The sequence below is a fragment of the Narcine bancroftii genome, chromosome 3 (assembly GCF_036971445.1).
Source record: "Narcine bancroftii isolate sNarBan1 chromosome 3, sNarBan1.hap1, whole genome shotgun sequence".
In the NCBI taxonomy this organism is placed as follows: domain Eukaryota; kingdom Metazoa; phylum Chordata; class Chondrichthyes; order Torpediniformes; family Narcinidae; genus Narcine; species Narcine bancroftii.
In genome coordinates this window covers 354,680,115-354,694,071 of record NC_091471.1, presented here as the reverse complement: position 1 = coordinate 354,694,071, position 13,957 = coordinate 354,680,115, and the positions used below count along the sequence as shown (strand labels likewise).

Sequence of the window (13,957 nt, the reverse complement as noted above, 5' to 3'; positions counted from 1 at the left end):
TTTGTTTAAGTCGCCATTGTCTTGGTGAATTTCTGTTGCTACTGGTTTTTGAGTCCTTTGGGCTCATAACAACAATGGGTGGAAACTGGAACACCTGGAGACGTGGGAGAACGTACAAACTCCTTACGGACAGCGCCAGATTCGAGTCCTAGTTGCTGGTGCTGTAACCGCATTGCACTAACTGCTACGCTAACCGTGTTGGCTTTCATTGTTGGGGAGGAATAATTAATTGATTTGCAGTTTGGGTAATGATTGCTTCCAAATTTTTCCTCTTCCCTATAAAGCAAATGCAGCCAAAAGGGACTATCCCAGGATGGCAATTTGGTTGGAATGGACGAGTTGGGCCAAAGGGCTACTTCGGCACTCTGACTTTAAGGTTTATGTAGCTGATCTCTTCTATGCCTGGATAAGGAGGAGGTTGGTCAAAGCACCTGCTCCTGATAGAGGTCCACCTTTTACTGAGAAGCTCTTGTTTGCTTCAGATGCTGAATGAGGCTGGCTGTAATGCATGACTGGTTGAGTTGCTGTCCTTTCGTATGAAGTGTGATTCCTGTTTTATGCTAACTTAGTAATGATGGATTGTTCCAGTGAACAAACTTTAATATTAAGCATGGCTGACGAGAACACATTTTAAGTAGTTTTCCAATGGGCCAATGCTCACTATGTTTTCCATCACAGGAAGTTCCAAACCATGGCTTCAGAGTGGGAATGAAACTGGAAGCTGTCGACCTAATGGAGCCACGTCTGGTCTGTGTGGCCACTGTTACCCGCATTGTCCATCGGCTCCTCAGGATTCACTTCGATGGCTGGGAGGACGAATATGACCAGTGGGTGGACTGTGAATCTCCAGATCTCTACCCGGTCGGCTGGTGTGAACTGACTGGTTACCAGCTTCAACCTCCAGCATCACAGTGTAGGTGATGCAATTCTTTTTCTTGGCAACCATCTGAAAAATGGACATGGCCAGTGCACAATCTTTCATCGTATCATTGACCTGGGACTGGTATATCCATACCTCATAATGGCCATTTATTTCCCTACCTGCAGACCAAGGCCCAGGATTACTCCGGTCAAGCTCATCTACTGCTTGTATCCTATCCAATTGTATTGTTGCAGGAGCATGTCCATCATTGAAACTTCAAGTTACGACTGTTTTCTATTTTCTTTCTGTTCTGTTTCACTGTCCTTCTGTTATTTTCTAAACTAAGTGAAGTAGTGCTGCCTGGGACTAACTAGTTAAAGATGTAATTTCTACACTGAGCAGAAAATGTAAGATAATCACCACGATCTGAACTCTAACTGGCTGTTATTGATGTGAATGAGAGCAACATTGTTGTAACTTAGCACAGCTCTTCACAGGGATTTCAACTCTAATCCCATTTGTAAATTTTTATCCATTCAATTTCTGTCACGAGTTGAGTATGTTTGGATTTTCCCTCCAGAGCCAGAGAACTGTAGAATGTTGCTGCACAGAACACAGGCCCTTCTAGTTTGCATCAAACTATTATTCTGCCTTGTCCCTTTGACCTGCACCCATTCTGTATCCATACCCCTCCCACCCATGTAACTCTCCAAATTTTTTGTGTCAAAATTCAGTTGGCAGTTTCTTCCATACTCCCACCGCTTTCTGTGTGAAGAACTTCCCCCAATGTTCTCCCTAAACTTCTCCTTTGGTTTGTAACTCAACTAACTTCAGTATAAAAAGCCTGCTTGTATTTACTCTGCCTCCCCCTCGCAGATGGAAAGACAAACTAGAATGGGGAAAAAAATGCTCATGCTTGATACTTGATTGATTGTATTAGCCCTGCTGAGCTGAGATATCTTGACCACCTTCTGTGACTTGTACACGAGTTCTGAGAGCTTGTGTATTTAACAATGAATTGGATAAAGCAGCTGTTTTTTTTTGATCATGGTCATTGACCCCTTATTATCCTTCAACATCATTCATTTTCCCCACTCTGAAAAGCATCTTCTGCCTGGAAGCATTTCCTCATGGTGGACACCGGGACAGCATCCCTGGATCCACATACAGGTAGATCCCGACTTATGATGGGATTTGGTTCCAGGACTCGTATTGTAAATTGAAATTATTGTAAGTTGGGGCCAACGTGTACAAATTTAAAAAAAAAATACTATGACAGTCTTATTGTGTGTTCCTGGAATAAACCACACAAAAAAAATTGAAAACACAGAGTTAAGACACAGATTGGGAGCTTGGATGCGCAGGCAGCTGGGGAGAGGACCCGCGGTCGAGAGCTCAGATGTGTGCCGGCTGGGGAGAGGACGCTGAAAACCTTTATTCACACGTTGCAGTTTGATTCCCCACGGCCATGGCATCATGGCAACTGAGAACTCCACAGCACTGACAAGGCTGCAACTCGCTAGAGGGAAATGTGCTCAACATTACTCTCCCTCTAATATGTATATTTAAAATATTACTATCTACCCCCTCTCCCTCGTTAACCATCTCATGGTGCAGGGTAACTAGGGGCAGAGGCGTCACCTCGCAATCTATGTTGTGATTTGGAATGCATATGCAGATTGCTGTCGTGCACTTTCCCTCCCCCAGAGACAGCAATCTGCGCATGCTTTTCAAATCACCTTTTTTAAAAACCAGCGTTGAGTCTGTCAAAGCAAGTTTCCTTGATGTCATGACAAGAGGAGCACTGAAATGATGATTTTTGGGGGGGTGAGGGGTGGGAGGGGTGGCGGTGGGAAGCGATCAGCTGATTGGTAGGAAACATTTCCTTCAGAGAAGGTAAAGCAATTATGTTGATTGTTGATATAGGTAGACCCCGACTTACTTATATTCAAAACTCATTCTGATATCGTAACTGAAATTATTGTAGGTTGGAATATCATATCAGGGTCTATATGTATGTATATTTACCCATTGATGGACATATTAGAGAATTGTGGATTTTGGGTCAAAAATAAGACAACATGTGATCTTCAGATTTCTGTGAAGCTGTGGTTTCTTGTATCGAGATCATTTGATGTTTGATCATTTTTGTTGTGTTTGGCTTGTTAATAAACTGGTTTAAAATGTTATAAATGATCAATTCTTGGTCTGTGCCTTTTCTCACGGGGCGTTCTTTCATTCCTAGCCTCCAGAGAGAATCAAACCAGCGTAATGAAGAAGAAGAAAGCCAAGTCCAGCCAGTACAAGGGCCACAAGAAAAGTAAGTTGTCTTTTTTTTCTGTTTTGCATTTATCTTTAACATATCGAAGACTATAAATTCCCTGTATTTATCTCACACAAGGATTTCTGCTATCGATGTAACTTTGTACATAAGCTTTCTGCTGGCACTGCAATGAGAAGCTGTGGCAGTCTTTCATTTCTCAACCAAGTTGCTCAAACTATCGTTGATAGTTCTACAATGTAGTTTGACTTGCCAAAATGCAACACCTCACACTTGTCAGTTAAATTCCATTTGTCACTCCTTGATCCACCTTCTCAACTGATCAAAATCCTGTTTTGGCTTGATATCCTTCCTTGCTGTCCAAAGCAGTGAAGTGCTTCAACAATGCTGATTTTTAAATATTTCCTAATTCCCATTTCCCTGTCCAGTATAACTCCTCATGAACCAATCTCCAACCCATTCTGTTTTAGGAAAACGTGACTGTACACCTGCCCATGCTGAATGTGGCTTGGTCTGGAGATGGTGATAATGGAACAATAATCTGCCATACTGCAGAGGCATTTTGCATTCAATTCTCAGCAGTTCCTCTGTTTCCTCCACCTTGGCTCTGTGAGCCTGATTTGTTGATGGTGTGAACAGCTCTAGCAGTGGTCCAGGACTGGTCTGGACTTTGCTGCTCACACCAATTCAATGGGTGACCATTGTTGGCAAGTCCCAAGATGCTTCCTGGAATTGTGCTCCCCCAGTAAGTGGTAAGCATTACTGCTTTGTGTGCTACAAATGGAGCTGGGGATGACTCAGTGCATCATTAGCCCTCACACTGATTGGGTTAGTTGGTTACTCTGTTTTATCACTGCTCATGTGCTGTCCCTACCTTTGCCGTGACCTTGGTATTTTGACCCTCTGCCTCTGTTCCAGCCAGCAACAGTAAACACAGAGACATCATCATCTGGTGACCAAAGCCTGTTGCCATCTCTCCACAGCGTTTACTGTCAGCTACCAGGTGAGTGGAAAGCTCAGAACACCTTTCCTTGCTGCTTCAAGTCTGCGCAGCCACCTCCAGCCTTGCAAGCTATCTTCACGCTCACTCTACTGCACAAAGGGGTGTGGATTGTGGTTGCATGGAAGGATATTGAGTTCAGGTTGGATGGGGAACAACAGAATCACTTGTATAACTAGTCAAAGTGGAGAGTTTTCAACTGTGCAGACCAGTCCTAAACAAACACTTGTCATGGCATGGGGTCAGAGAGTTGAGCAGCTTGTGGGTTTGACCTGCGATTGTCATTGTCCCTTCTGCACAGGGCCCAGTGTTAACTCAATGTTAGATGACTGAAGTGAAGATTCGAGATGAACTCCACCTGCATTAACATGTTCGTTATTAAATCTTTCAGTTTTGGTCTTTACACAATGGAGATTTTAGATTTGCTCTGCCCTTCCCACAGTCCTGCCAATCGACTTTCCGATACTTAACCAGCTCCCATTTAAAAGCTATGATGGATCTGCCTCCCCTGTCAGTTTCAGACATGGACATAGTGATTTCTCCTGGCATCTTTGGATCTTACGCCAATCCAAAACATTTTCTGGCCCTTCATCTATTTTCCCTCCATTTCTTACCCTTCTGCCAGTGGGAACAGTTTCTTCCTCTCCACTCTGCCTAAACCTTCATGATTTTAACATCTTTTATGGTCAGAACCCTCCTTAATCTTGTTCTTGTATATCTTTTGTGTTCTTTTTGTTTGCGGATCCTTTGTAATCAGTTGTCCAGTATCTCCTTGCACCATTGGAAATGTCCTCTTATGTTGTCCATCGCCATGGTCAGGCTTGTAGTCCCTGAATGTTGTGTAGCATATCGTGGGAGGAGGTTTGTGTCTTAAGTCATTCTTGGATGCACAACCTCTTTATTGATAAACCTTTACTGATCTGTTGTTCTTTTCTCTCCAGTGAGTCCGAGGTGAATTTTCTGGATGTTGCCGCATTGTGATTCTGAGCCAGAATATTAGGAGGCGGCTAACTCAGCTACCTCGAAGACACAGGACAGCCTCTGAGCTTGTATCAAGCGAGAACCCTGAATCTAAGGATCTGCTCTTTTGAACTGGTTGGCTTGCTAACACGGGAGCCCCTTCAGAGTGTGATCGCGAGGCCATTCAGGACATTTCACTGTAACTTGAACAGTTGTGGTTCTGAGAGGCCGATCAAAGACTGAAGATTCTCCTGCCATGGATTTTCTTGTATATTGTACTTGCCTGGTTTGTGTTGGGTGGGATAGGTAGGAAGGGAGAATGTTTGATTTTTTTTTGTTCAACTAGTTCTGGTGAAATGCTCACTGAGCATTCTGTGCTACATATCCAGGTGGAGTTATATTAACTTCCAGCAGCCTCATCTGACATCGTATGCCAAACCGTAACAACTCATTGTTTTATTTGCAATTGAACTTGGTTATTATGGTTTTAGAATATGAACTTCAAAAACAGGATGAAATTCCCCAGCCTGTTTGCAATGGCCCTCTGGACCAGCAGTCACTCAGGGAGTTGCTATCTGTCCTCTCTGTGTGTGTGTGTGTGTGTGTGTGTATACACGTGTGCGTGCATGCGCGTGCTGGTATGTGTGCAGGCTGCAGCCAGCTCTCATCCTCTGAGCCAGTGGTGTGTGTTTGGGGCACCAGGAGCCCTGCCAGGACTATAAGTCTTTAAACCTGATCGACATTTGTTCACTGAAATGTTTTTCTGGTGTGACTTCCAGAGTCTGCTTGTATTCACTCTTGCTGTACAGGATTGTGAGCTGATCCCAGTCTTTGAATGCTGTTTAATTTAACGCTAACGAGTTCCTGAAGTGAGTACAAGCAATGGTGCTAAAAGGAGTATCTGAAAAGACACGGTCTAGTTGGATCGTGTTGGCCAGCAGCCTCCTGTGTATGACTTGAACATCTCTTCTTGTGTGCTCTAATGGGATTTAAAATCAAGTCCTTGCTCACCTGGAGGACTGGCTTTTCCAAAAAGCAGCCTTGGTTTGTGGATCTCCTTTCTTCACTGCTGTGAGGAATGGTGGAGCTTCAGAGCTGCCTGACTCTTGTTGGCAGTGGGAGGGGGTAACTTTCTGCCAGTTTGCCATTTGGTTCTGCTCCCTGGCCTTTCAGTGCTGGTGCTTAAATGTAGACAAACCCTTTCACCAGAGAAAGGAACTGGGAGATTCCCTGCCTCAGTCATTGTGTTCCTCACAGGGGTAACAGATTGTTTGGGACCCTGCACTGACACCTGATCTTAATCATATTGATACCAGAGTTCATGTGGAAGGAAGGCCTTGTGTATCATTAGGAAAATTGAATGATGCATAATGGGTTTTAGTTTAAGAACTCTTTCCCTCCCCTATCCTCACCTTTTAGTTTCTGTTCTGGGATTTGTGTGCAGGTAGATTTGGAAGGAAGGTCAGCATTTTCTTTTTCGAAGCTCAGGTCCCAGAACCTCTCATGCTTCATTCTAACCCTTCCTTTATTGACAGTTCACTGAATTTCCCAGGACCATCCTTGTGTGGCTTTCCAGAGAAAGGTCAAGGTCATGCATGATAACGGGTTGTGTTTTAGGAAGCTTCATGTTTGGTTTTTGAATATAACTGTTAAATCTACATTTGTAATTTGAGGCCTTTCCTGGCTCACTTGGAAATTCTCATTGCTGGAACCAGTTGGTATTGTCTGATGCTTCCCCTCCTTGTTGTTTCTGAGCTGGCTAACATCAGCTGTCTGATTCCTTAGTACCCTGACTTTTAAACTGGAAATTGTCTGCAAAAGCTGAGTGCAGGAGGTGCAGGTTGGGTGAACTGCCTTGTTTCATGTCCGGTGCCTGGCATCATGACCCCAAATCTCCAACATTCTGATTTGTGCCTCCTTGTTCAGAGTACAAGTCCCTGGAGGGCAGACACCCTGGCAGCACAGTCAGTGCAATGTTTTTTTTTACATCAGCTCACCTTGAATTTTGTAATATGGTGCTACTTGAATCTTTAATAAGGATCATCTTTTTCTTATTGAAAGTGGGTTGGGGTGGGTGGGAGAGATTTTGAGAAACTGTGATTTTATTCAGGAAATTTCTTTGATTCTCTTCCTATTGTAGGGCAGCACGGATTTTGATAGAATTGAAAAAGGGAAAATTAAAAAATATTCATAGTTCCTAGAAAATCTTTTGCTGCTCCTGGCCATGTTGAGAAGGACAGTGATGTAGCTGATGGTGGGATTTATAAATGTTTTATCTATGTATTTTGATAATCTGAATTGGTTATTGTACAAATGTAACCTTTCCTTTTTACTTGGTACAGTGGGTGTTGACAAGTTGTCGAGTTTTTGGCATCTACGTCCAAACAGAACATTTCCCCCCCCAGAGGAATACTTTTCACTAAAACATTAAATGCATTAGTCACAGGTTTGTGTACAAACAAAAATCATTCACTAAATGGCCATTTTTTTTTACACTTAATAAAACTTTTAAATGCTTAAAAGCTTCTTCATTGTTGCAATTTACCAATTATGGATTTGTGGTGGATCAATTGGAACCACAGCAATCCAATGCCTCCTTTGTGACATTGTGGGTCCCTCTCTGAGCTCAGCCACACAATCACTAGATCCTGAAAGAACTACTAGGTTATTTTTGAACGACAAGTTGCTTTTGCTTCTAAAAACCAACCTCTCATTTTAAAAGATTTTCATGAAATTAGCTTTTTTTAAGATGTTCTTTCCTCTCCCTCAAGATTGTTTGCGGCCTTAATGAATTGCACCAATTTTAAAATTCCTCTGAGAGACTGCATACCATTCAATAATCTTCCGTGTTGTTTGATCATGGATGACTCCCACCCCTCCATGTTTCAGTTTGTGGTGGTGTTGAGAGCAATGCGAGTCCACAGGCTCTGCTGCAGGTGGGTGGTTCGATGGGCAATAGTCATCTGTGTTCCTGATGGGTGACTCAATTCCCAGATACCTGAGCAGTCATGGGTGAGTGACTCCCAACAATTGTGAGGAGGTCACAATTTTAGAGATGTTTTTTTATTTCCAGTGATCTTGCTATTGCAAAGCTTCAAATAGGACTGTTGATGATTGAGAATAGATTGATAGTGAAAATTATCTGAATTTGATTTGTTCTTTTCTACCTTTTGAAAACATTTGCAGTAACTCCTATGAGTTTCTATCAGAGTTGTCTGGTTCAACAACCTTCACTGACCCTTTCTTTGTGTGTCAGATAGCTGTTCACACATTTTACAAAACATCTTTCACCTGTCACATTCACTTCACATCTTTATCATCTCCAGTCTCAATCCTTGAGTTTTGTACTGTTAGCAGATTTGGAACCAAGTCCTTCAATAATTAAGGCCCTGGTACTGCCTGACACTCCGATCAGTTTATTTGCTTTGCTTTCTAATAACCAAATCTCAATCCATGGCAGTATACCGGCCTTAAATTCTAGTTCTGTTTTGTTATGGGACATAAAATAGCCGCTAATTGTAATTTTCAATGAACCACTTGAACCCACAGCTAAGAACCCAAATAAGTACTGAATCTTCATACATTCTTTCATATTAATTTATTGGACAGGTCATTTGTCTTGGCATTCAGGCTTCCATATGATACTAAAAGTATAAAATAGATGATTTGACAAGCTTGGAATGATGCAGACTAACTGGAATTGTGCAGTTCGGAATGATTCATTCATAGATCCAGTCATGTGCACAGTTCTTGTACTCCACTATTTCCTCAGGTTTGAACCAAAGACTAATCTCCTTCTGTGCACTTGGCACTGAGTCACTCCCATGGATGATATTCCTGCAGAGAAAATACAATTAATTAAGCTATTTTTGCCTCATGCCAGATATAGTATTGATTGGATTCTGGTGTTTAAGGTGAAACTCTGGATTCTGTGTTCCAAGTTAACAGCAAGAAGCACAGCACATGAATTAGGCCCTCTCCACAGGGCTTGGCAGGGGAACAGAAATGGGAAATGTTCAGCAATAAAAACTTAATGTTGGGAGAGAGTTGGGTTTTTCAACATCCATCAACCAACTTGAGCAGCTGTTTGGTAGAACCTCTGTTGTTCAACACTGCTTACCTGCCAACCTGAATACAGAAATCTCCACGGATGGTGCCAGGCTTGGAGTCTGCTGGGTTGGTCTCACCGAGCATCACCCTGGCAGTCTTCACCACCTTTAGACCCTCCCACACCTGCACCAGAAGAACAAAGGATGTTATAAAATGCCAACCAGCCTAGGTCAGCGCAATTACCAAACCTATCCACGTTATCACTGTCAGTCTGAACAGAAAAGAGTACAAATGGAGTTCATTATCTGATTATGTATACATACATAATCATTTCTCTAGACCACATTAATGCAGTAGTCAATCACAACAGATGCAGATGGAACAGAACTTCCCCAACACCAGCAAGTTGTAGCAATTTGAGCAAATGCAGACCAAGGCTGCACTGAGCATAGAATTTATCTGGTTGATCAATCACTGTTAAGTTATCCACAGAAAAAACATTCCCAAGGCTGTAAAGGATAGATGGATTGAGGGGGGCAGGGGAAAAGAGGTTTTCATTTGTGGTGGTGGGGGTGCCACATCTCATGGAGTCAGCCATCAGAACAATTGAAATTTGGACACCTGTATCAATGAATGATTCCTTTGTAGTGGCAGCTACACTGTTACTGAAAGAACAGTGAGCAGAACTGATTTATTGCAGGCTGCTGGGCTGGATGTACTTCCAGCCCGCACCTGGCTGAGAACTGCGCTGGGGGGGGGGGGCTGAGGTCACCCAGTCCCCCAGCACAGGCTTCTGAGCCCTGTGCTGAGAAAGGGGAAACCCCCCCCCACTACCATTTTGGCCGGCTGCCCCGCCGCATGGATTACAAGCAGGGCAGGTTCGCCTGCCTAGTGGTGTGCCGCCACACCTTTTCATTTATTTTATGTATTTGTGATGGTTAATTCGTCATACTTGTTTGACCACTAAATTAAAATATTTAAAAAAAATTACATTTCTTCATCCAATTGTGAATGTTTGGTACACCCCACGTAGGAGGTCTGTGGTGAGCAGACTCAAGATATAGAAACAGAATCATTCACATCGGGAAGATGCTCAGATCATGCCCTATAAACAACACAGGCCAAGTGGGAGAGAGGCTTGTAGATGGAGAAACAAAACAGCCTTTTGGTTTTAGTTCCTGGTAGCAACTATCTCAAGAGTCTTTCCTGGACCCAACACAGCAATGAAGAAAGCATGACAGTACCTCCTCAGTTTGCAGAGGTTTGGCATATCATCGGAAACCCTGATAAATTTCTTCAGATGTGTGGTGGAAAGTGCGCTGACTGGCAGCATCATGGTCTGGAATGGAGACCCCCAATACCCCAAGTGTGAAGCCCTCCAAAAGGTGGTGGACTCAGCCTAGGACATCATGGGTAAAATCCTCCCCACCATTGAGGACATCTATGGGGAACACTGCCATCAGAGATTAGCAGTAATCATCAAGGATCCACACCACCTAGCACATGCTCTGTTCTCACTGCCATCAGAAAGATGCCCCTAGACCTGCACCACCAAGTTTAGGAACAGCTGCTCCCCCCTCTACCATCAGACTCTTCATCAATCAAGGTCTTATTTAAGGACTTACTTTTGGACTTGATTGATTTTTTTTTCTCTCTGAATTGTACTTTATATTTCTTTATTTGTCCATTTTTTGGGTCAGTTTTTTTTGCACTACCAATAAATGAAAAATGAAGGTTGTATGTGTTGTGTATGTACTCAGACAATAAATTAAAATCTGTTTCCACATTTGTTATAGACAGCACTACACTGTGGTGTACAGTTCCCTAATCATGCTCCAAGCCATTGCGAAGACCTTTGAAGGCAACACTAAGCCATGCTTCCCTGCCCGACAGTAGCCAACACATTGTAAACACATTTTTTCAAGCTATTTGAGAACAGATTAAAGCTTCAGCCAGCTGCCAACTCACCATAGCAACAACAGGCCCAGAACTCATGTACTCAATCAGTTTGGGGTAGAAAGGCTTGTCCGAGAGGTCACTATAGTGTTTCTCGAGAAGAGCTTTAGAGGCCTGAAAAAGAGAGGAGGCAACTCTTAGATTCAAAGACAATACTGAAGTAGGTTTACTTTGCCTCAGCCTTGGGGATTGACTGGACAGTGCAAGATGAGTCAGAGTGAAGGCAGTGTTTCTGTCCCCAGCAACGTGAACAACATACTGCAACCCATTCATAATGTTAGTCCTGCATCATTCTCAGATTACTGCTTTATTTTTGTGATTTTTTCCCCCCTCTCCACTGCTCCAATATTGATTACATACATAATCATTACCAGTCTTGGGATGGTTAATTCGTCACGAGAACAAGTGTTCAGCAGACGCTAGAATTAAGAAGAATGAGGTTACAGAGTACTTGGAGGAACAAAGCTTAAAGGAAAATCTTGCTTGCCAAACCCATTGGAATTCTTTAAAGAAGTGACAAGGCTAAATAAAGGAGATGCAGTGGTTGTTGTGCATTTGGATTTTCAGAAGGCCTTTGACAAAGTGCTGCAATCAGACTATGATAAATAAGAGCCCTTGGTAATACAGGAAACATACTACCATGGGTCCAGCTTTAGCTAATTGGCAGGAAGCAGAAAGTCAGAATACAGGGACCATACACTGGCTGGCTACCAGTTACTCATGGTTTTTTTTAAACCTTGTATATTAATGTTTTGGATTATGGAATGAATGGCTTTATGGCCAAGTTTGGAGATGATATAAAGGTAGGTGGAGGAGCAGGGAGTGTCGAAGAATCAGGGAGACTGCAGAATGACTTGATTAACAGAATAAGCAGAGAAATGGCAGATGAAATATGAGAAACTGTGTTGTCATGCACTTTGGTAGAAAAAAATAGACAGACTATTTTCTCTATGGGGAGAAAACTGAAAATACAGATGTAAAGGTTGAGTCAGTTGTGAAGGCAAATGCAATGCTGGCATTCATTTTAAAGAAAACACACCAAAATGATGTGTTTAAGAGGAATAAGATACAAGGGCAGGTATGTGATAAGGTTTTACAAGGCACTGGCAAGACCTCACTTGGAGTGTAGAGATACCAGAACAAAGGGCATTGCTCTAGATTACCACATTCTCTAGGGCAACGCTGACTCTCATACCTTAAGGAATTTCATGGCGACGAGTTTAAACCCCTTCTGTTCGAAGCGTTTGAGGATTTCCCCCACAATTCCTCGCTGGACTCCATCTGGCTTCACAGCAATGAAAGTGCGTTCCAAGTTGTCAGACATGCTTCTGAAAAATACATTTTCATGGAAGATAATCTGACTATATAATTCAACCTCCACTGAAATACACAGGACCTGCTGACGAACATTCTAACTCATTAACTATACATCAATAAGGTGTGCACCCAATTATTTCCAATTGTTACAGGGCCACTGGGAACTTGCTACAGTTCAAACAATTAATATTTAATTCACAACCAGTCGAGGTGTGCAGAAATTCAACTAAAGACAGGCAGCATCACATCTGCAGTATGATACCTTCCTGTGGGACACACCTAGCATATCAACTCATGGATGCTGACTGCCCCACTGAGTCCCTCGAGCTACTCTTGGTTCACTTAAGATTTCAGCATCTGCAGTTCCTGTTGCTTGGTGCTCAGGTCATATCACAGAAGCACCAGTAAACAACAATGCTCAGTACAGACCTATCAAAATCCTAAACTAGCAGGCTTTGCAGTCTCTGGAACAGAAAATGAATTTTTTCTAATCTTCAAAATTCTAGAAGGACTAAACAAATCTCATTTAAAATATAGACAGCCCAGTAACAGGCCAATGCCACCCAAATACACCAATTAATCTACAAACCCTGGTTTTTTTTGGAGGGTGGCAGGAAACCTATGCAGACTCAGGGAGAGTAGACAAACTTCTTACAGACAGCAGTAGATTCAAACCCAGGTCCCTGGCACCGTAATAGTTTATGATGTTGCCCCAAATTCTCCATGTGGATGAGATGGACGATGAGGGGGGGGGGGGTGAGTTGAAAGAGGTGGGGAAAAGATTCTCAAGCAGCTGAAAGGGTAAATGAAAGGGTCACTTTCAAAGTTCAAAGGAAATGCCAGATGCAAGCTTGACAAGACAAAATTTGGCCTTTGCTAGAGGTATTGAATTTAAGAGCAGTAAGTTTATGCTGCAACTGTACAAAGTACTGGTGAGATTGCATCTGGAGGACTGCGTGCAGTTTTGTTCTTACTTGAGGGACTGGCTTTGAAGGTGGTGCAGAGGAGGTTCACCACATTGATTCCAGGGATGAAGGGGTAGAAAGGCCGAGTCATCTGGGAGTGTACTCACTGAAATTTAGAAGAATGGGAGGGGATCTTCTAGAAACACAAAATTATGAAGAGCAAAGATAAGATTCAGGTAGGTAAGTTGTTTCCATTGGTGATGGAAGGGGGGGGAAGGAGGGGACAAGAACCATCGCCTCAAGATTAAGGGAAGTAGATCTAGGACAGAGATGAGGAGGAACTGCTTTTCCAAGAGGGTGGTGAATCTGCAGAATTGAAGCAGTGGAGGCGACCTCAGTAAATATATTGAGGACAAGATTTTTACATTGTAGGGGAAATGGGGAAAGGCAGGGAGGTGGAGATGAGCCTTTCCTCAAATCAGAATGGCGGGGAAGGCTCGACAGGCCTAATCCTATTATGTAAAATCAAACGACAGTTGCTAAAAGTCCAAAATACGTGTAACAGGACATGACAGAAACAGCCAGATTCAGTTCCCACCCACGGAGGGGCCTTTCCCCGGAAGGGC

General features: G+C 43.0%; 2 protein-coding genes across 9 annotated transcripts in view; one reads left to right on the top strand and one right to left on the bottom strand.

Moving 5' to 3' along the window:
* Positions 1-7,625, top strand: part of LOC138759452 (MBT domain-containing protein 1-like) — a 64,034-nt gene extending 56,409 nt beyond the window's left edge. For all 7 annotated transcript variants that reach the window (XM_069929910.1, XM_069929913.1, XM_069929912.1 and 4 more), the window contains 4 exons: positions 679-913; positions 3,108-3,182; positions 4,062-4,146; positions 5,085-7,625. In XM_069929910.1, the coding sequence (XP_069786011.1) occupies positions 679-913; positions 3,108-3,182; positions 4,062-4,099 (348 nt within the window). In that variant the 3' untranslated portion in view covers positions 4,100-4,146; positions 5,085-7,625. The remainder of the gene's footprint in view (positions 1-678; positions 914-3,107; positions 3,183-4,061; positions 4,147-5,084) is intronic.
* A 1,061-nt stretch (positions 7,626-8,686) lies between these two features.
* On the bottom strand, positions 8,687-13,952 carry LOC138759455 (nucleoside diphosphate kinase). Of its 2 annotated transcripts, none has more exons than XM_069929919.1 (5): positions 13,930-13,952; positions 12,305-12,437; positions 11,122-11,223; positions 9,224-9,336; positions 8,687-8,940 (listed from the first exon to the last, which is right to left on the bottom strand). In XM_069929919.1, exons 2-5 carry the CDS (start codon positions 12,431-12,433, stop codon positions 8,823-8,825), a joined length of 462 nt encoding a protein of 153 aa, XP_069786020.1. In that variant the 5' UTR covers positions 12,434-12,437; positions 13,930-13,952; the 3' UTR covers positions 8,687-8,822. The 2 variants fall into 2 exon arrangements, with proteins under 2 accessions (XP_069786020.1, XP_069786021.1); XM_069929920.1 differs by lacking the exon at positions 13,930-13,952 and adding an exon at positions 13,082-13,105.
* Between the last annotated feature and the right edge of the window lie 5 nt (positions 13,953-13,957).

What these genes read in the sequence shown, in the direction of transcription:
- LOC138759455 (XM_069929919.1), bottom strand. Translation starts at nt 12,433, where the DNA reads ATGTCTGACAACTTGGAACGCACTTTCATTGCTGTGAAGCCAGATGGA. An exon ending in TCGCCATGAAATTCCTTAAG is followed by an intron (nt 11,224 to 12,304) that starts GTATGAGAGTCA and finishes TCTCTTTTTCAG; the next exon opens with GCCTCTAAAGCTCTTCTCGA. An exon ending in TTCTGTATTCAGGTTGGCAG is followed by an intron (nt 8,941 to 9,223) that starts GTAAGCAGTGTT and finishes TTTTCTCTGCAG; the next exon opens with GAATATCATCCATGGGAGTG.